Source organism: Pagrus major, chromosome 4, assembly GCF_040436345.1.
Source record: "Pagrus major chromosome 4, Pma_NU_1.0".
In the NCBI taxonomy this organism is placed as follows: Eukaryota; Metazoa; Chordata; class Actinopteri; order Spariformes; family Sparidae; genus Pagrus; species Pagrus major.
This window is the reverse complement of record NC_133218.1, coordinates 37,066,919-37,087,055: the sequence shown is the minus strand read 5'-3', so window position 1 is coordinate 37,087,055 and position 20,137 is coordinate 37,066,919. Positions and strand designations below refer to the sequence as shown.

General features: G+C 43.4%; 1 protein-coding gene across 1 annotated transcript in view; it reads left to right on the top strand.

Moving 5' to 3' along the window:
• The first annotated feature begins 639 nt into the window (after positions 1-639).
• Positions 640-20,137, top strand: part of herc1 (HECT and RLD domain containing E3 ubiquitin protein ligase family member 1) — a 63,263-nt gene continuing 43,765 nt past the window's right edge. Inside the window, 17 exon segments of the mRNA XM_073464037.1 lie at positions 640-819; positions 5,547-6,523; positions 7,165-7,260; positions 7,952-8,146; positions 9,261-9,572; positions 9,892-9,988; positions 11,176-11,319; positions 11,559-11,686; positions 11,998-12,142; positions 12,497-12,668; positions 13,680-13,814; positions 14,022-14,187; positions 15,294-15,419; positions 16,997-17,218; positions 18,684-18,836; positions 19,309-19,441; positions 19,751-19,942. Coding sequence (XP_073320138.1) covers positions 5,573-6,523; positions 7,165-7,260; positions 7,952-8,146; positions 9,261-9,572; positions 9,892-9,988; positions 11,176-11,319; positions 11,559-11,686; positions 11,998-12,142; positions 12,497-12,668; positions 13,680-13,814; positions 14,022-14,187; positions 15,294-15,419; positions 16,997-17,218; positions 18,684-18,836; positions 19,309-19,441; positions 19,751-19,942 — 3,367 coding nt within the window. The 5' untranslated portion in view covers positions 640-819; positions 5,547-5,572.

Here is a 20,137-nt window from a genome sequence, read left to right as displayed (position 1 = left end):
TTCTAGCATCAAACAGTGTTCTGGGACCTTATTTTCCTCTGAGAAAAAAATAGTATTTCTGTGTTTTTTTTTTTTATTATTACCTCATTAATATTGTAAATATTTAAATGCTGAGTTTGAATTTCTTTTCCAAAACCACACAGCGCCCCTCTAAGGTCAGTTTGTTTATGCAGATTATTCAGGGAGATGTTTATTTAGTTTATTTAAGCAGAAAATGATTTTTCTCTTCTGATTAACATTTCTTCCCCCCCAAAACTACATAATGCACCTTTACTGCTGACATAAACATCTTTATTGTTGCAACTATAAAAACATAAACGTGTCCTTTATTCACATTTATATTAAGCGTATATTTAAATGTGATGCAACAGTTACAAGACAAACAGGATGTAATAAATAACATGCATCAGTCAGGTGACATGTGAGCATCACTGTCCTGCTCTCCTTTGTCTCTGTGGGCGTGCGTGACAGAGAGGACGAGCCTGCGTGCACATACACAGCATATAGGGAGATGTGTGCAGACAGACAGACAGACAGGCAGACAGACAGACAGACAGACAGACAGGCAGACAGACAGGCAGACAGACAGGTCCCGACGTCACCGCCCTGGGCTGGGGCTCAGTGAGGGGCTGGGACCGGCCGAGCGGAGCGGAGCTAATCGCAGTGGAAGGTGCGGGAGAGGCGGGCGGAGGCAGGGAAACGCACGCATGGCTCTGTCTCCTTTCACAATAACCGCATCCAAGCGCTCGGACGTCGACTGAACTGCTCGGCTCCTGTCTGATCGCGACGCGGAGACGAGGAGGCCGCTGACAGTTGCTGGTGAGCGAGCTGTTTTATTATTCCTGCTAACGTTGGAAAGTGCAGCTAGCAGGCTAACCCGCCCGGCGCTGTGATACAGCAGATAAGCCAACCTAATGCTGGCCAAAATAGCTCGCGCTGTACGGAGGTGAGCCTTTCGGACAGGTATGCATGTCGCTCCGACTACTTAGCCTACTTGCTGTCTCCCTGTCGTGCCCGCACTTGTGTGCGTTATCTCTGTGTTTAGGTATTTCTGTGCTTTGCTAGCTGAGTGACGTGAGGAAACTCGGCTAACGCTAGCTAACGTAAACAGTAGCGTCAGTTGACAGTCGTCTTTGTGGTCTGCTCCAAAACAAACTGCCCACCCGCACGACATGTAACGCGATAGCTTCGGTTTGCTGCCTGTTAGGCAACTGGTTACGTTACGTGTGTGTAATGCAACAATCTGAAATGTTTTCCCGGTGATTTGGAGGCTGTTAGCTGCTGGTGACCATCATCACGGGGGACACTGCCTTTCAGATCTGACACAACGAGCTCGTTAGCAAACCTTGCTGCTGTCAGGCCAGCTGTGTCACGATACTGGCTGTCTGCAGGTTAGCTGTGTCACGATACTGGCTGTCTGCAGGTTAGCTGTGTCACGATACTGGCTGTCTGCAGGTTAGCTGCGTGCTACCAACCTCAGCTACAGCCAGTATTAAACCAGTGTTAGCATGGGCCGTTGCTGCAGGTGACTTCTCCAGTTAGCTAGCTAGGTGCTAACTGCTTATAGTCATACTGTAATCGTACCTGGACATCTCTACTGCTGCCTGTAACCTAATTAGTGTCACTCACCTTCACAATAACCTGGGCCAGAAAAAAAGATCAAGAGTGGACCTTTGGGAGCAAAGCACAGGCTGAGTGATAAACAGTATGTGTGTTTAGATAACAGGGGTCAGGATGATGGTGGACATTCACAAGGCTCATACACAAACCACAGCTTCAGGAGACGTGACTTTGATCAGATGCTTGGGATGCACGGGGTAAATGGGTGCAATATGCTCACAGTCTGCTGCAGCGTTGTCACATCAGCCAGAGTAGACGAAGATGTATTTCTGTAGTTCACACACACGTGGATAAAGTCTCCGTCATGTCTGTTCTGCTGACATGACCCTTCTGGATAGGTGAGGCAATGCTCTCGGTAGACTTTGCGTTTGTACTTGTGAGGCTTGGCGACAGCGTGGAGATCAAAAATAACCCTTCTGTTTCTTTGCCATTTGAATTTCCAACCATTTCCCCCCCACAATCAAATCTACAATGCCAGAAAAGCATGCTGTGCTCAGGTTGTAGAGTTTAGCGTCACTTATTGGCATTGGGACACTCACTCAGTAAAAAGCTGTAATAACAGTATTGTAAGTAGGGCTGCACAATATATGTCAAGTACAGGTAAAATGCCAAGTAATGATAATTAACTCAAATGCATCGTGCTGCTACTTTTTTGCTGCTTGACTCAGGAGCAATGCTTGCAATGATGTCTGTGTGATTTAGTCCAATTTAAAGGTGCAATGTGTAAAAAATTTAGTTTAAAACCTTCAAAAATTAACTTTTTTTTTATTTTTTAAAGAATGTGAAACGACCAGCTAGCCTTTAGCCACACTGTACGTCAAGAGGTGATAGTCAGACAGTAAACAGCCCCAACAATCGCCCGCTGCTCCGAGCAGAGTCGGCTAACACAACCCACTCGCTGCAGGGTTTGTTTGAATTTGACAGGTAGCCAATCCTTACATACTGCACCTTTTAAGGGCTCTTAAATAAATAATGTGACTTTGATGCTCGAGAGTGACATGCACTCTCTTTATGCACAGCGAACCACCAACCACAATCATTCTTGATGAATTTATCAAACAAAATGGGCCCTAATTTGGTTTTCCGGTAAAATACACTCCATCTGCAGTGTCGTACATGTTTGTCGTAATCTACTGTGATATTGTTTTCACATGGCAGCTTTAAGATAAGGCATTTATTGACTCTGCTGCACACACCTCTCTCAGAGTTGACAGCACCTCCTCAGATCTCAGACCTCCTCAGCTGCTGTAACAGTTATTATTTGTGGCTGCAGACGTTCAGGTGAGAATGGCTAACGTGATTAGTGATTGTTGTGAGGCAGAAGTCTCGTCCAGTTCGTGCTTCACAGCGAGTTCCTAACATCCGACACATGCTCCAAGACGTCCGTTTTAAAAAATACTGAGTTTTTTTTCATCACTTGCAGATGATCTCTGCCTCCCAACTTTATTGTCCAGCTGAGGCCGGACAATCAACAATCAGCATAAGCTGCAGACTCTTGATTATGCTCCGTCTCTGCATCGATGCAGAATCTTCCACATCCGCGTCGCGATGCATCTTATAATCGAGAAGTTTCCACACCTCTGGTCTGGATGGTGTTGTCTATAACAGATCTCATCATTGATTGGTCATATAAACCCTGCAGATAATCTTTAATGGTTAGTTGTTGTTGACTCCACCCCAAGGAGGTGTCGATCAGAGTCTATAGTTCATGGTGGCGTTTAGGAAGGTTCAGCCCTAATGTGCATACAGTACGTGATGGGGACTGATATTGGAAGCAGCTGTCAGTGAAATGTAATCTAATGCAGTATAACCTCTCTTATCAGCTGCATGTCTTCTGGCCCCAAAACACACATACTGCCAGCAGTGTGACCTACACTTGAATCTGAACCTTGTCATCATCGGTTCAGTTTACTGATTATCACCGCCATGAGAATGCCAGTCAGTGTGTTTTTATATAAATGTGGATTGACCCACAACACACACTTAGCTTATCTGGTGTTGCTTATGTCAAGATTAACTTACAGGCAGCGGGAGCAGTATGGTTGGTTACAGCTGGTGTCTCATTTTACTTGAGTTAAAAAGCAGCTTTTTGTTGTCCTGTAACGATTCTTCAGAGCGCAGTTTGGACTTCTCCGACCTGTTGTGTAAAGGTCAGCATGTGTTGTGTTTACAGTGTGGTAGACTGGAGTTAGTCCTCGAAAGAACAGCTAAACGTCAGAAATGACAGTAGTGATTAAATGTAATGTAACATGACAAACCTTTATTAAATCAGGGTAGTTTTTCCCGACCAAGCGGTTCAGGTGCCAGTACCTCGCTGGAACCAGTACTTTGCGTTTGGACAGCCAAAGATCTGGCTCTGGGCCAGGAAAACTGGGTCCAGAGTGGCAGCAGCACTTTGCTGGTCTAGAACAAGGAACTGCTTACGTCAGGGGCTGGGGACGAGGTCATTGTGACCAAGGACCAACTAAAACTGCTTATGATCACCATTTTCAAAAACCAGAGCTCGTGTGGAGCGTTCTGCTTTTTACAACGGGCGCCAAGTTGAGGCAACAGTGGTCCGAGGATCGCTCACGTTTGGAAAAGCTCAGGAGCAACACTTAGTCCACCATAGTTGTTCCTAGCTGTGCTGGGAAATTGGAGATGTATACGGCGACTGAATGATGTGACCCTTCAGTTCTTTAAAGGTTAGCAGGTAGCACCAGTGCAGAACCAGCACTTGGTTAAGTTTGGTCGAGAACAGTGTTTTTTAGCACGGCAAGAGTGGACCATTTCTGACGTCCGTAGCTGTTTTTATATTGCCTCTGAATGAGAAGATATTAGCATGCAACTGCAAGATTTGTTATTTTTTTTAGTTTCTTATCATACTCGACACAAACATAGATGGGATCCATCAGATCCAACTGATGAGCAGAATCAGAATCACTGCAGTCTACTTTAATCTTAACATCAGGAGGGAGCACTTTCTATTAAATTCAACCCATAAAAATATCACTTCACAAGAAATTGTTGTTCATGTTCCTAAATGATGAGAAAATAATAAACAGTATTTCATGTAGTTACAGAAATGTTAACTACGCGTTTCTTCTTCTAAAAAGGTCCAACGGGTCAAACTGACACACAATAATGTTGCCGGTTTAAAAGGAGCAAGTCAGTGTAACATTCTGAGGTCTGACCCTCTTTATAGCCGTTATTCCCTGTGCACTCGTTGCTCATAGAGTTGCAGCCCGGCCGGTGTATTCTTGAATTAACAAAGCATGACGAAGCACTTTACAGAATTGCTCCTACATGGAATAAATCAAACTTCACTTTAGTGAAAGTCTCTCAGTCATGATCGAGTTTCAGTTCAATGCATTCGTACTTCTGTAGACAGTGAATTCAAGCAAACCATAATCGATACACATTTAAAAGATGATGATAAAATTGTGCTGGTTTTATATACGGTATAGATTTGAGCAGAGATTTTCAAGGAAGAGCAACGTGAATAAATTATGAGCCTAACCACATGTTAAGTTCCCATTAAAACCACAAATGTTTCAGTCAGCAGACGGCCCTGTTCATAGAGATGACCTGGACTATATATTTACTGGGTCATATTTACCTTTATTACTTCGTCTGCATCGACGGCACGTGAACATTTTAGAGCTGTATCGTCGTTGACTGAGAACCTTCATCAACATTTAGGGAAAATGTTCGTCATCTTAGATCACATGATTATACAATGAGAAAAAAGATGCTAAGTTTACTGAGGTTGGCACCTGGAAGATATCTGCAGACCTGAAACTATAATAACCTCAACCTGAAGGTTATTTTGTTTCATGTGGCCCTTTGAGAAAAAACATATTATCCGGCCCACGTGTTTGAGGAAGAAATTACTTTTCACGAGCTTGATATTAGCATTGTGTATGATGTTGACTCACTGTTTTCAGGACTGATGGCTCCAGAGTGACATGCAATGGCTTTAATGATCCCCCCGGTGAAACTGAAATGGCTGGAGCACCTAAACAGCTCATGGATCACGGAGGACAGCGAGTCGATAGCCACACGGGAGGGAGTGTCAGTGCTCTACTCAAAGCTGCTGGCCAACAAAGAGGCTGTGCTGCTGCCCCAGCAGGTGCTGTGTCTGAAGGGCCCCCAACTTCCAGACTTCGAGCGTGAATCCCTCTCCAGCGATGAGCAGGAGCACTACCTGGATGCTCTCCTCAGCAGCCAGTTGGCTTTGGCCAAGATGGTCTGCTCTGACTCTCCCTTCGCTGCCGCTCTGCGCAAACGTGTGCTGGTGCTGCAGCGCATCTTCTACGCACTGTCCAACAAGTACCACGACAAGGGGAAGGTCAAGCAGCAGCAGCACTCTCCAGAGAACAACTCGGGCTCAGCTGATCTGCACTCTGTCAGCGAGCGGCCGCGCTCCAGCACTGATGCCCTCATTGAGATGGGTGTTCGCACGGGCCTCAGCCTTCTGTTTGCTCTGCTGCGCCAGAGCTGGATGATGCCTCCTCCACCTAGCCCTGGTGGAGGTCCCGGGGGCAACATAAACTTGTGTAATGATGTAATTCACACAGCCATTGACGTGGTCAGCTCCCTGCCGCCCCTCTCTCTGGCCAACGAGAGCAAGATCCCACCGATGGGCCTGGACTGCCTGGCCCAGGTCACCACTTTCCTGAAGGGAGTGACCATGCCAAACTCCGGGGCGGATATTTTAGGGCGTCGGCTTGCCTCAGAGCTTCTGCTAGGGCTCGCCTCTCAGCGGGGCTCCCTGCGCTACCTGCTGGAGTGGATTGAGATGGCCTTGGCTGCATCAGCTGTGGTCAGCACGATGGAGGAGAATAAGGTGCTACAGAATCAGGAGGGGCTCATCGGCTATGATTGTTTCATGAACATCCTCATGCAGATGAGACGCTCTTTGGTAAGTAAACATTAACAACAGTGAATGATGGGAAGTTTTCTTAGTGGTACAGAAACCAGCTTTTATTTCTCTGAGCTGTCAAATGGACCTAAAAATGTCAGGCTTTAGAAACAAGAGACTTGATACAAAACATGTTGAGGACAATGAACAAAAACATTTATTCATCTACATGCTTTCTAGAAGAGCCTGACGGATGTTTTGGTTGGCTGATATTATTGGGTCAGGGTTAGTTGTTATGATGTTCAAGTGTGATAACTGAAACCATTTGGTTTATAGGTTTTAAGTTTTTTCAGGAAGTATTGGTTCTCTAAAATGTATCATGAGGATGTGATTTAAAGGTCCTATTTGTAAGAAAAGTTGATTTTTGAATCTCACTCCTACGTCGTCAAAAACTGACGCTTTGGGATTGTAGGTTAGGTTGGCTGCATCCCAAAGCGTCAGTTTTTGACGAGGTAGGAGTGAGACTCAAAAATCAATTTTTCTTACAAATAGCAGCTTTAATTGTGCTGACTGTGGGTTATTTATTGTTTCTTTATTAGAGCCAGTTAAAGGCCTGATAGTATTGAGTGTAATGTTTGTACGTGTATTGGTTTGAAGCCATGTATGGTCTTAACATTGTTATGTTTATGTGGTTGTCTCAGGGCTCGTCAGCAGATCGCAGCCAGTGGAGAGAACCCACACGGACCTCTGACGGCCTGTGCTCATTGTATGAGGCAGCACTGTGTCTGTTTGAAGAAGTAAGAACATTAATTGTTTCATTACAGTGTATGTACATAACATGTCAACATCCAACTTTATTCCTTTACCTTTATCTGAGCAAAACTGTCATACAAGTAAGTCTTGTTTGTTTCCAAAGGCAGTCCAGGCAAAAAATATCAAGAAAGAAAGGAAATATTGAAAAAGCCTTATTGTTATTGCTTAAAATATTTAAAAAGTTGTATCGACCATCAGGTCTTTATCAGGGCTCCAAACAGACAACACCATGTGGCTCCACCAGTGTAGTGCCCACAGCCAATAGGAGGCATCCACATGATCCAGATAAACGTACCAGGTGAAGTTAATGAAGCAGTGAAACAACAAGAGATGAGATGACACAAACAGCTTACACACTTACAGCATACCAAATATCCATAAACATAATGTATAGACCCCAAAAGGCTGTAAAAAAAACTCCTGTGTGTTGGAAAATCTCAGAACTGTTACCCGTCACCTAAAGAGACATTTTTAAAATGAAATGAATTTCCTCAAAGTCACCCTCCACTAAAAATGTTATTTAATCGTACCTTGGGAGGAGAATGAGTAGAAGTAATTAGAAGGATGTCTTACCTGGTAATCGGTCTTTTTAAGAAGAAACATCAGACACACAAATGATCCCAAAGAGAGTAAAAATGTCTCGACCGGTTCTTTAATCACGTCCTTTTGTTCCAGGTATGTCGGATGGCATCAGACTACTCTCGCACCTGTGTCAGTCCAGACAGCATTCAGACTGGCGAGGCCCCCGTGGTGTCTGAAACCTGTGAGGTTTACGTGTGGGGCAGTAACAGCAGCCACCAGCTCGTTGAGGGGACACAGGAGAAGATCCTGCAGCCCAAGCTGGCCGCCAGCTTCGCCGATGCACAGACAGTAAGAAAAGAGTTCACACCTCTGCTGTAGAGCCGTTTGTCTGCACATGTTGAGAGAAGAAACATCCTGTGTTCATTTTTAGAAGTGGAGAAGCTGTCGTGAGTGTGTTATTGACCTCAAGGCATGAATTGTCCTGATCATTATCAAAGAAGGTTGTTATGTAGACATGGTGACATGGTGATAATGCATTCAAATGCAGATTACACTGGTTCTCCCTCAGGGAAACAACAGCTGTAGGTCAAAGCATATGACATGCTGTATTTGTTAGCTTGAGATATCCTGAGACAGACACTTGTGCTCTTTTAAGATGGAGGAGTGCAGTGTCTCCTCTTATTTTGTTGGGATTGAAAGGAAACCCCAACATGAAGATAACAGTTATAAATCGTGTAATTCAAGCTGTATCTGCACTTCATTTCTTTACACAATATCAGGAAGCCTTGGTGATTAATGTGTGTTGTGACTTGTGGAGCATTTTTGTTGAGCGAGTTTGCACAAGATAATTTTACCCTAATGTGCTGATGCCATGAATTAAGGGAAAAATCACAAGAAATATGCAGGAAATTGAAAAATGTTCACTCAAAAATTCATCCAGTCATTATCTACTCAACCCCACAAAACGAAATATTTCTGGAGCTTCACAGCTAAACAGTGTTGCAGCAGCAAGTAGCTGGGGACTTGTTTTAAAAGTAACAAAACAACTTAAAATCAATATGTAAAATGGCTTCATGCGTCTCATCTGGCGTGATCCAAGTCTCTGGAAGCCCCGAGATCCACAATTGCAATTGCAACACTGTTTTCCTGTGAAGCTCCAGAAATGTTATGTGGACTATGAAACTTCACCTGACTTTCCCTCAGCATGGAGGGGGGAGATGGTGACTGAGTTGTGTGTGAACTGTATCTAAGTATGATAAATGATCAGAAGCTGTCATACAGCTGATGAAGGGCCGTATGTTTTGTTGTCTTATGATATACTGTCGGGTCACTCCATAGTATTTTGCTTGTTGGTCTCAGTCACTCACTCAGTGACAGTAAGACGATTGTGTAAGAATGCTGAGTCAGCCTGCAGTTTTTGTGTCTACACACAAACACACATCTTCTCCTCCTGTCTCTGCAGATTGAAGCAGGTCAGTACTGCACTTTTGTAATCTCCTCTGACGGCTCTGTTCGGGCCTGCGGGAAGGGCAGCTACGGCCGCTTGGGCCTCGGGGACTCTAACAACCAGTCGACCCTCAAGAAGCTGACCTTTGAGCCCCACCGTGCCATCAAGAAGGTGTCGTCATCCAAGGGCTCCGATGGTCACACGCTGGCCTTCACTACGGAGGGTGAGGTGTTCAGCTGGGGTGACGGTGATTATGGCAAACTGGGTCACGGGAACAGCTCAACACAGAAATACCCTAAACTTATCCAGGGGCCACTTCAGGGGAAGGTATGGTTTCACCCAGCATCTGAGCACAACTTCACACATGGTCATTTACTGACATGATGCATATTCCAGCTTTTTATTCTTTTAATCCAGTATTTAATTAGAAGCTGCCGTGAGTAGAAGTATGACCACCTTTTTGACCTCTTCACACGGTGATATGGCACCAGAAACTTTGATGGTGTAATGGTAGTTTAGCTGCTGCTAGATTTTGCAATCTTGTTACAGATTTCTCTGATGAGAAACTCGATCGATGTATTTTTGCTTGTGTGTTTACTGGCTTGAATAAAGTGTGATAATGTGTGTGGCTTTTGTTTTGTGTCAGGTGGTGGTTTGTGTGTCTGCTGGCTACAGACACAGTGCTGCAGTCAGTGAGGATGGAGAGCTGTACACATGGGGAGAAGGAGATTTTGGACGATTGGGTAAGTTGCTGAACTTTACACACACAAAACATCCCAGAAAAAGAGGTCTGCTCATTTTTTGAGGGTTAAATCAGGTAACTCTGCAACACATTTAAAATTTCAGTGTGATGTACAGTACACTGCTTTACAGAAACACATTCTTGAGAAATACAAGGTCACACTGATATCATGACTGGAGAGCCTTCGTTGCTGCCTGTTTTTAGTTGTTAGCTGTCAATCAGTCTGGGGGGTTTTGATTCAGCCTGGCAGCTTTGTCATTTTACAGTATGTGTTACCTTCTCCAGAGCTCATCCTGAATCATACTTCTCTTCACCCTGTGAAACAGTGACATTGTATAATAGAGGGGATTCAAAGATGCTATCTATTCAGTCCAATGAGAACAGAGCCAAAAGTCTTAAAACCTGGAAATAATTTAGCATTTCTACACTTCTGTGGTTAAATCGTGATGCTGTCACAGATTTGTACACGCTACTACAACGCTTTTGTCGGCTTTAGGAAAGTTTTACAAATATAAAACCCCCATGGATCAAAAATCCTCAATAAAAAGAGTCATAATTAACCTTGTTTGCAGTAACAGGCCTCTCTGTTATAATGTTGCTCTATGGGGAAAATGTTTTTGGGCCGCAGGGGAATTATGTAGAAAGTGTTCATCTTCCTTCCTGCCATGGGCTATAGATGTTCTTTGTGATTCTGGGTCTGATAATCGGGGCCCTCTCACATAGTTGAACAGATTGTGATCTTAATACTGTTTGTATTGGACGTCACACACGCTCTGTCCTTAAGCGAATTTAGCGTCTGCGTCTTGTGGAGCCTGTTTGAGGCATGTTAATCAACACTACTAGCACACACTGCACACCGTGTCGTAACAAAGCAAGTTAGTTGTAGAGTAGTTGGATGTGGTTATATGAGTGTGACAAATGTTTTGATCCTCTTAACGAGTCAACAAGTTTCAACTCTTGGTATTTGAACTGTGGTGTAACCTGACAGATTGATGCCCGTCAACAGGTCTCTGATGAGCAGGTTCACACACTGAAGACAACAATGAGTCTGGGTGTTTTATGGGCGTCACATCCACATGACTCATGTTGCTCATTCAAACCTTGACTCTGACAAGATAAAACTCCTCATTGAGGTTTTGTGATTTCCATATGTAAACAGCCTGATGTTTTTATTGTTTGGGATTGCAGGTCACGGTGACAGCAACAGCCGAAACATTCCTACTCTGGTTAAAGACATCAGCAACGTGGGAGAGGTGTCGTGTGGTAGCTCCCATACAATTGCACTTTCAAAGGATGGACGCACAGTGTGGTCCTTTGGAGGAGGAGACAACGGTGTGTAAACCTTTCACCAGGACTAACTTTAAATGCCTATTTTTAAAAGTCTTTAAAGTATAATTAAGTATGTTTTGAATAGGAGCCTTTCTTTTACAATATACACATAATTCTTGCAGTTCTGTATATGCTCTGGATTTACTGTCAAAATATCAAATTGATTGTCATCACTCAAATGTGAGTATATGCTCATACTGTTAACAAATCAGTCTAAAGAAGAACCATGTGTTGTCCTGCAGGAAAACTAGGTCACGGTGATACTAATCGAGTCTACAAGCCAAAGGTAGTGGAAGCCCTGCAAGGCATGTTCATCAGGAAAGTGTGTGCAGGAAGCCAGTCGTCACTTGCCTTAACCTCGACCGGACAGGTGAGACATCATTTCTACACAGAGTAAAAGCTGCGGTTTGTTGAGAAAAAGTGGAGCCTTGAATTTCTTTAGATTTTTTTTTCCAAAGATGGAGTTTCATGCAGCTGTTTATGCATTCTTACCGACAGCTGTTTGGACGATGACAGTGATGTATTTCAAGGTCAAGGCTTACGTAACAAAGCTCTTCTTTCATGGCTTTGCCTCAAAGATATAGTCTCACTGTTTTCTCATCAGGATAGTTTTTTTTTGGTCTGGAAAAAAACAAAACAAAAATAAAATCGCCTGCTAATGTTGATTCATGTTGCTTTTAGGTGTATGCGTGGGGCTGTGGTGCTTGCCTGGGGTGTGGTTCTTCTGAGGCCACAGCGCTCAGACCCAAACTGATCGAGGAGCTGGCTACCACCAGGGTGGTGGACATCTCCATAGGGGACAGCCACTGCCTGGCCTTGTCGCATGGTAGGTGTCTCTTCCCTTTTCAAGCTCGTCTGTAGGCGGTTAATTATAAACGGCTGATGCTGCATTGGCTGAAACACATTTGCATGCTGTCAGGGATCAATATTCTGCTAGTCTGCTAGTCACAGGAGACACAGTTAGATTTTGTGTTCGTTAAACCTGTCGCAAGGAGCATGATGTAATAGCAAATACATAGACCAAATTTGTTTAAGCTATTTCTTAACTCAAGCTTGTCATAAAATGTGTTCATATTACAGCTCAGTGCAGCACCGATTATCCATTATCCATTATTATTTAGTGTAATTTCAGCCATATCTCATATTTTCGTACTGTTCTTCTACTCAACCCACCATCTAGACAATGAAGTGTATGCATGGGGCAACAACTCCATGGGCCAGTGTGGCCAGGGGAACTCCACAGGGCCGATCACCAAGCCCAAGAAGGTGGTGGGGCTGGACGGAGTCGCTATCCAGCAGATCTCTGCCGGCACGTCCCACAGCCTGGCGTGGACAGCCCTGCCCAGAGACAGGTCAGCGACCGTCACAGTGAATACACTGACAGTAGTGAAGGGAACGTTGATCGTAAAGATAAATTCACAGAGTGGGGTGGGAGGGTGAAGGTAGGGGCTGATGTCACAACACCCCTGGGCTTCTGTGCTTAACAGGGATTTCGTGACATAAGTCAAAGGTCAGTGCCTGCATGTGAAATGTACAGCAGTGTTTCCCTTCTGTGTTACTCAGTGACTACAGAAGTCTGTTAGAGTCCAATGCTTTCAGTTACAACACAGACACGCTGCTGTTTTGTAACAGAGAGAAGGTGACAGCAGATGATTTTTCTAAAGTAATTTATATATTCACTTTTCGTTCGAGGGGATTTATTTGTTGTAAAATTACTCATTACATTCATCTGAGAGTTGATGTGGTTTCAGGGCATTTCACTGACTTTATACGTGAAGTCATAAAGTTTACTTATCCTGAGGAGCCTGTTGGAACAGTTGTATAACATCTTCTGTGGCTCTACATGGAGCTCTCCAAAGTAAAAAAAACACATCCCTGATGACGTCACCAGGGTTATTTCAGTTTGAGCTAACTACACATCTTTACGCCTCCTCGCCGGTGCTAGCCATGGCTGGAGGCTTCATGTTTGCAGTTTTCCGTCCGTCCATCCCATTCTTGTGAACGCGATATCTCAAGAACGCCTTGAAGGAAAGCAAAGATTAACTGATTAGATTTTAATTAAAGTTACCAGAAAGCCTTGAAGAAAAACTGTAGTTGGAAAGAAGTGGGCATTTAGAAGGCCAGGGGGCTTGAATGAATGACAGATGAGTTGCATTATGGGAAATGAAGGATCCAGACTATTTGAAACTTGACCCATACTAAGGCCTAAAAGTCACAATATCTGCAGTTCTGCTGCTCAAGTGCCAGCCAGTGTTGTACTAGCGCCCCGACTTCATGACCCTAAACAGATTAATTCAGTGATAAATATTTCTTCATCCTCTCACTCAAGCACTTGTTAATATTTACTCACTGTGGCTCTTTAGGCAAGTGGTGGCTTGGCACAGGCCCTACTGTGTCGACCTAGAAGAAAGCACCTTCTCCCACTTACGCTCCTTCCTTGAGCGCTACTGTGACGGCATCAACAGTGAAGTTCCTCCTCTCCCGTTCCCCTCATCCAGGTGAGTACACTCCTGTCTGCAAGCCACCCTCACTGTTAGCTACATCTGTGTAAAAAGGAGGGAGATTTACATTGCATTTGCTTGTTGTACATGTTGTAATGCCAGTACACCTTTAAATTGGAGCCAAATTATAAATATTTCAAGATCTATAGTGATATTAAATATAACCCCTGCAAGTTCTGAATAATGTTTTGGATGTATTTGCAGGGAGCATCATAATTTCCTCAAGCTGTGCCTTCGGCTTTTGTCCAATCATCTGGCTCTGGCTTTGGCCGGGGGCGTGGCCACCAGTATCTTAGGTCGGCAGGCCAGGCCACTGAGGAACCTCCTCTTCAGACTGATGGACTCGTCCGTGCCAGATGAGATTCAGGAGGTGAGAAAGAAGTAGATGAACTGTGGATCGTGAAGGGAATTTCAAGATTAATGATGGCTCTTCAGATTGTAAATCTGAGATTCACTTTAAATGTCTCACTTAAACATAAATGAGGCTGCAACTAACAGTTATTTTCCCTCTTAAATGTACTTCAAGGAGCATCTTACTGCTTATGAAGCAGTCTCATTTTAATAATGATGCCTCTATATGACCTACATAAGAAAATGAGACCATCAGGGAGAAGATGGGCTGTTTCAATATAGTTAATGTCTCTCACTGATTCCCTGCAAAATCATTATCATTACTCGAGGATGTTGATAACTTTAGCTTTCTAAACAATTTACTATTACCAAGCAACCATATCTGTTAGCTTTAGGCTACATGTAGGCTAACATAGGCGTATCAGGCACTTTGTTTTACCATCGTCATATTACAGTTATTGATCTGACAGCCACAAATGGATACATTACCTCATCGTCATGACTCCAGCAAACTGGAAAGACAAAATGCACATGCTAGCCAGATCAATATCCTTATGACAGCATGTGGTGATGCTCATATTGCTTTTATCCACAGGGGGCGCCAGAATCAACAAAATGAAAATTCCTTTAAGCATCTTTAACATTAAAAAATGGTGAAGCCCAAGCTGACAGCGAATGATTTGCTTCATCAGACCAACAGTCTAAAATCTAACGATATTCAGTTTACAATGATATGATACAGAAAAGCACCAAAAAACACTGTAGGATTCCTAACTGGCAAAGACAGAACAAATCCAGCACATCATACATACTCGTCTGTGCATTCACACTGTCAGACTCGGCTCTTTGTTTCCTCCAAACCATGATCATTATTTCCTTACAAATGTCCTTTGAATAAATAATTAGAGTGTGAGTCATCACTCATTGGCTGTTCTGTATGAATCACTGTGGAACATTTTTTCATGTCTTTTGCTTTTCATTTTATGTCGCCTTGAAAAACCTTGTTCTGTTTTTGATTAGCATAGAGGAAATGAAGGCAGTCATTTCTTTAATTGTCAACAAGTCCTGGATCTGTTACATCACCTGAGGCAGTGACAATATGTGGGTGTGTGTTTGTCCCGCCAGGCGGTGATTGAGACTCTGTCTGTGGGGGCGACCATGCTGCTGCCTCCACTGAGAGAGAGGATGGAGCTGCTTCACTCCTTGCTGCCTCAGGGCCCTGACAGATGGGAGAGTCTCTCCAAAGGACAGGTACCCTCTGCCACCTAACACACAGATCTGAACTTTTCAACCTGTCACAACCAGCCTGCACTGATCAATGAACTGGATGCACATTAAGAACAGTGAACACTTCAATTGAAGCGTGATGGTCCCTTTTTTCACTTGTGTGGATAATGATTGGTCTATTTCTGTAGTAGACGTTGTTTTTTCTTATCCTATTAATCTCATTGTTGGCCACTAAATTTAGGTCACCACTGATATGAATCAGTATACCTAAGGTCTGTATGCATTAACCAATGCCTCATTTGTTGCAGCTGTACACTGACAGGTTTTCAAAGTAAGTTCGGTCAGTGAAGGAAGATGAATGCAGCTTTTATACCGGGAGCTTCTTAGTTAATGGGGTCATTTTGGTTCGTTGGTTGTGTGGATGGAGTAAAAGGCTGTGTATGTGGTCTCTTACAGCCACAATGATTTGAGCAGTCTTCCCAATATGCATTTCAACAATCAATCAGTGTGTACGGGACTTTGTGTTCCCAGTGTTAATGCCTGCTTGGCAGTCCGGCATTAAAATGTCTCGACGATTCCACTGACCTCAACAATGGAAGCAGCTGCTTCCAGGAACTGTTTCTAATGTTAACTCTTGCAGGCTTTCAAATAAAAGAGTCCAGATTAATACAACAGATGGTGATACTTGAGTAAAAATGCCAGTTTCAGATTCAGAAAGATTTATGCATGTTTACTTTCCCCAACATGATTTGAATTTTGATCTGGAATAATTTGACATTTTGGAAAAAAAACACTGTTTGCTTTTTCTTGCCAGGAGTCAGATGAGAAGGTTGATACCTCTCTCATGTCTGTACGGTAAAAATTAAGCTACTGCTGATTAGTTTAGCTTAGCATAAAGACTGGAAACAGCTGGCCTTGCTCTGTCCATAGTAGGGCTGGGTGGATGATATGACCCTATATCCCAATTCACAATATATATCTGAATATTTTGAAATCTTCTCTAAAGCTCTTCATTGCTAGGACTGAGCAACAAAAATTAAATATCACAATATTTTTGACTAATTCCTCAATAACTATATTGTAACAATACTGTAAGGATGTCTATGGAGAAACAATCATCACTATTGTGGATATAATGATTAAGTGGGTAAAGACAAGTCTGGTAAGTTAAAAAAATGACATCACTTTACTGTAATGCAGCCTTTAAAACCAGGAAAAGACCACACTTATGACATATCACATCATCATATTACGGTAACGATATAATATAGTACTTACCCCAAAGGTAAAGGTCTTTTTTGTTTAATCTTTACAAAAAAGAAAGCAAGCTTAGCTTTGCTCTTTCTAGTTAAGTTAACTAGCAACAGGCTGTATCTTCATAATTAAGTAACAGATACTGTAAGAGTCATATCAGTCTACTCATCAAGGGCGAATGTGTTTTTTTCCAAAATGTCAAATTATTCCTTTAACAGGATTAAATGCTGTTCATCTATTGAAACATTTCTGCATGTGCAGCTAATTCAGTTTGTCTGGTTCTGTTACAGAGTCATTTTTGAAGTCTGCTCAGCAGTCTTGTCAAAGTGTGTGTGTTTGTGCCACAGAGGATGCAGCTCGACATCATCCTGACCAGCCTGCAGGACCACACCCACGTGGCCTCGCTCCTGGGTTACAGCTCTCCTGCTGACGGACCCGAGGTGCTTCCTTCTGGCCCGGCCTTCACAGCAACCCCAGACCCCACATACAGCGCCACAGCGGGCCACCCTGACACCCACCTGGCTGAGATCCTCATGAAGACGCTGCTCAGGAACCTGGGCTTTTATACTGTAAGTAGATGTCGGATGATGTTCTGTATAAATCTATCAGAGAGCAGAGAGTTTACTCTCATTGATTTCAGTGTGTGTGTGTGTGTTCCTCCACAACAAACCATTATTTGTGGGATCATTATGATGTATTGAAATTCAACAAAGGCAGACATTACTCAGGAAGGAAGTCATCAGTGAAGTCAACAAATTGAGCACCGTTGTTACACTCCGCCGTCTCTCCATCTCCCCGGCTCCTCTCAATATTTGAGTGCTGGAGGCAGAGCATGACTCATATAATCCTTTGTTATTATCACCTGCTGCCTTTTTTCCTGGCACAGCAGTCCCTCGCTCTCTAAGACAGCATCTTATTGATTTAAACACACACACACAGGCTGTTTTCAAGCGTGTGTGTGATTATGCAGGTCTGAGCAATGAATGATGATTAGACTGCAAGCTTTTCTGCATTTGAGTCACTACGTTTGAATCTGTTGCCTCTTGCTGTATTTTTTCCTTTTTGCTTTTCTTCCTCATTTCTTAATCTCGTAAGCTGCTTTCTGTTTTTAGGGGGATCACAGATGGAAAAACCCATCTAGATAAAGAAGTATAATTAAATAAAATCAGTAATCACTCGGATAAAATGAAAGTTTGGTGGTCTAAATTTGAACATACCGAGAATCCAGATTACAAAAGGGAGAGTAGAACGAAGCAATGATTCTGCGTGTCTCATAAGAGAGTCTAATGCAATTTTCAGCCTCTATAATTAGCTCATGGGCGCAATTCGTAGAACATGTAACATTAATGATGTATAAATAGAAATTCTATAAAAAGAAGCCAGGTAACAGGTCAGGAGTTGATGGTGAGCACTGAATTCAGCTGAGAGGCTCACAGACACACACCCCCTCCACGCCTGCCGCTGCCCGCTAGCTTACAGCTAATGTACTGTACAGTGTTCTGGCTGTTTGGGGCGAGTAAAGCCTTACGTCCCTGCTGGTCCGACATACGTCCCTGTGCTGGGTGTAGAAGTGTCTTTACTTCCAAACCACATGCATGTACAGTAACTTTGTGATTGTCAGCCTCTGAAGCCTGAAACAAAGTCGGCTGGTTAGCTGTACTGAGAAAGCTAAGCTAAGAAAACAATAGTGCAGTTGTCAACGGTACGAGTGAAGAAAACACTGCAGCCAACAATGTAACTGATGCCTTGGGTTTGCCAAACTGGTCAGGTTTAAAAGGCAACTCTGGTATTTTGAAACCTAACTAAAAGTGAAATTCTTGCTGTCAGTTCAAACACCACATTTTCTGCCTGGGCCTTTTAAATCACAGCGTTATGACGGTCAAGGGCTCAGAGGTCGATGACTGTCAGCCATCATCCTTGATCATCGGCCTGACCCTGTTCTGGACCCATCTGATATTTCCACTTCAGTTTTAATAAGCGAGAAGCTAACAGCCATGGTTTCATATCTGTTTTGTGTGTGTTTGTGTTGTGCAGGATCAGGCCTTTGGTGAGCTGGAGAAGAACAGTGATAAGCTGCAGCAGGGCATGTCCTCCTCTGACAGCAGCCAACCCGCTCACCTCCACCAACTCCTGTGCTCCCTGCAGAAGCAACTGTTAGCATACTGCCACATTAACTCTGTCACCGAGGTATGGACGCTGAACTGTTTGTTGATGTACAGCCTGTTCAAACATACCTACTCTCTCTTCCACAGATAGGAGTTTTACTATGGGGAAAACAGTGTTTACACAGTACAAACAGCTTCTTGGAGTTATTTGAACTTCTTGGTCTGGTGCCATTAGGCTCATGTGACTAATGTCTTCTTGCGACACTGGTTACAACATAATGTTTCAGTTTGGATTGCACAAAGTTATGGAGCATGCAGATTTGAAAGGCAGATGCCTCATGATGTTCAGTTTGTTGAAGTTATTTACTCTCATTGCACATTATGTAACTTCAGGACTCACATGGTCTTATAAAGAGGCGGAAAATGACATTAACATGCTTATCTCGAAAGAAAACACTCGCACACACGCCAATTCTTGACAAAATGAGTGCTCAGGCTAGAAAAGTCTTGAAAAGTTGAGTTTTCAAACATTATGTTCTTTTGTTTTTGTGCAGAACTCCAGCAGTGTGGCTTTACTTCACAAGCATCTGCAGCTGCTGCTGCCTCATGCCACAGATATCTTCTCCCGTTCAGCTACTTTGATTAAAGAGAGTTCCTGGAATGGCAGCATACGAGAGAAGCTACAAGGTAGAGAGGATCAATGAATCTCTGTTGCTACCCTGACCTGTTGACCCTCTTATCCTCCTCCTGTTTACTGGCCTTTTCACATTTTCCCTAATTCTCTTTAACACACTGAAGTATAAACTACATTAAAAAGAGTAAAGATATAATCATGGTTCTATATTTTAATAGTAGACTATAGGATGGTTTATTCAGGGTAACAAAAATTAAAGAGTATCTTTTCACTTTGCTTATATGCTTTTACAGCGGACATGACTCCCAATAACCTGAAAAGATTTTTCCTCAAAACACTGATCATGTCTCTGTCATCTCCAGATGTGATCTACGTGTCAGCGGCAGGCAGCATGCTGTGCCAGATAATCAACTCCTTACTGCTGCTGCCGGTGTCGGTGGCGAGGCCTCTGCTGAGCCACCTGCTGGACCTGCTGCCTCCTCTGGACCGCCTCAACAGACTGCTGCCTGCTGCCTCCCCTCTGGAGGACCAGGAGCTGCAGTGGCCTCTTCATGGTGAGCACGAAACAAGAAGCTACACAAACATCAAATCATCAAATTATGTGCTGCACAGTCCTAATTTAGGGCTTAGTTGTTGCTTTTTCCAAAATACCAAATCCAAATACTTATTTTCCGATTCAAATTGATCTTCATGTAAGTGCTCCGAAATCTATGGAAGTGTCTCACAGTGCAAAATGAACACCCACCAAG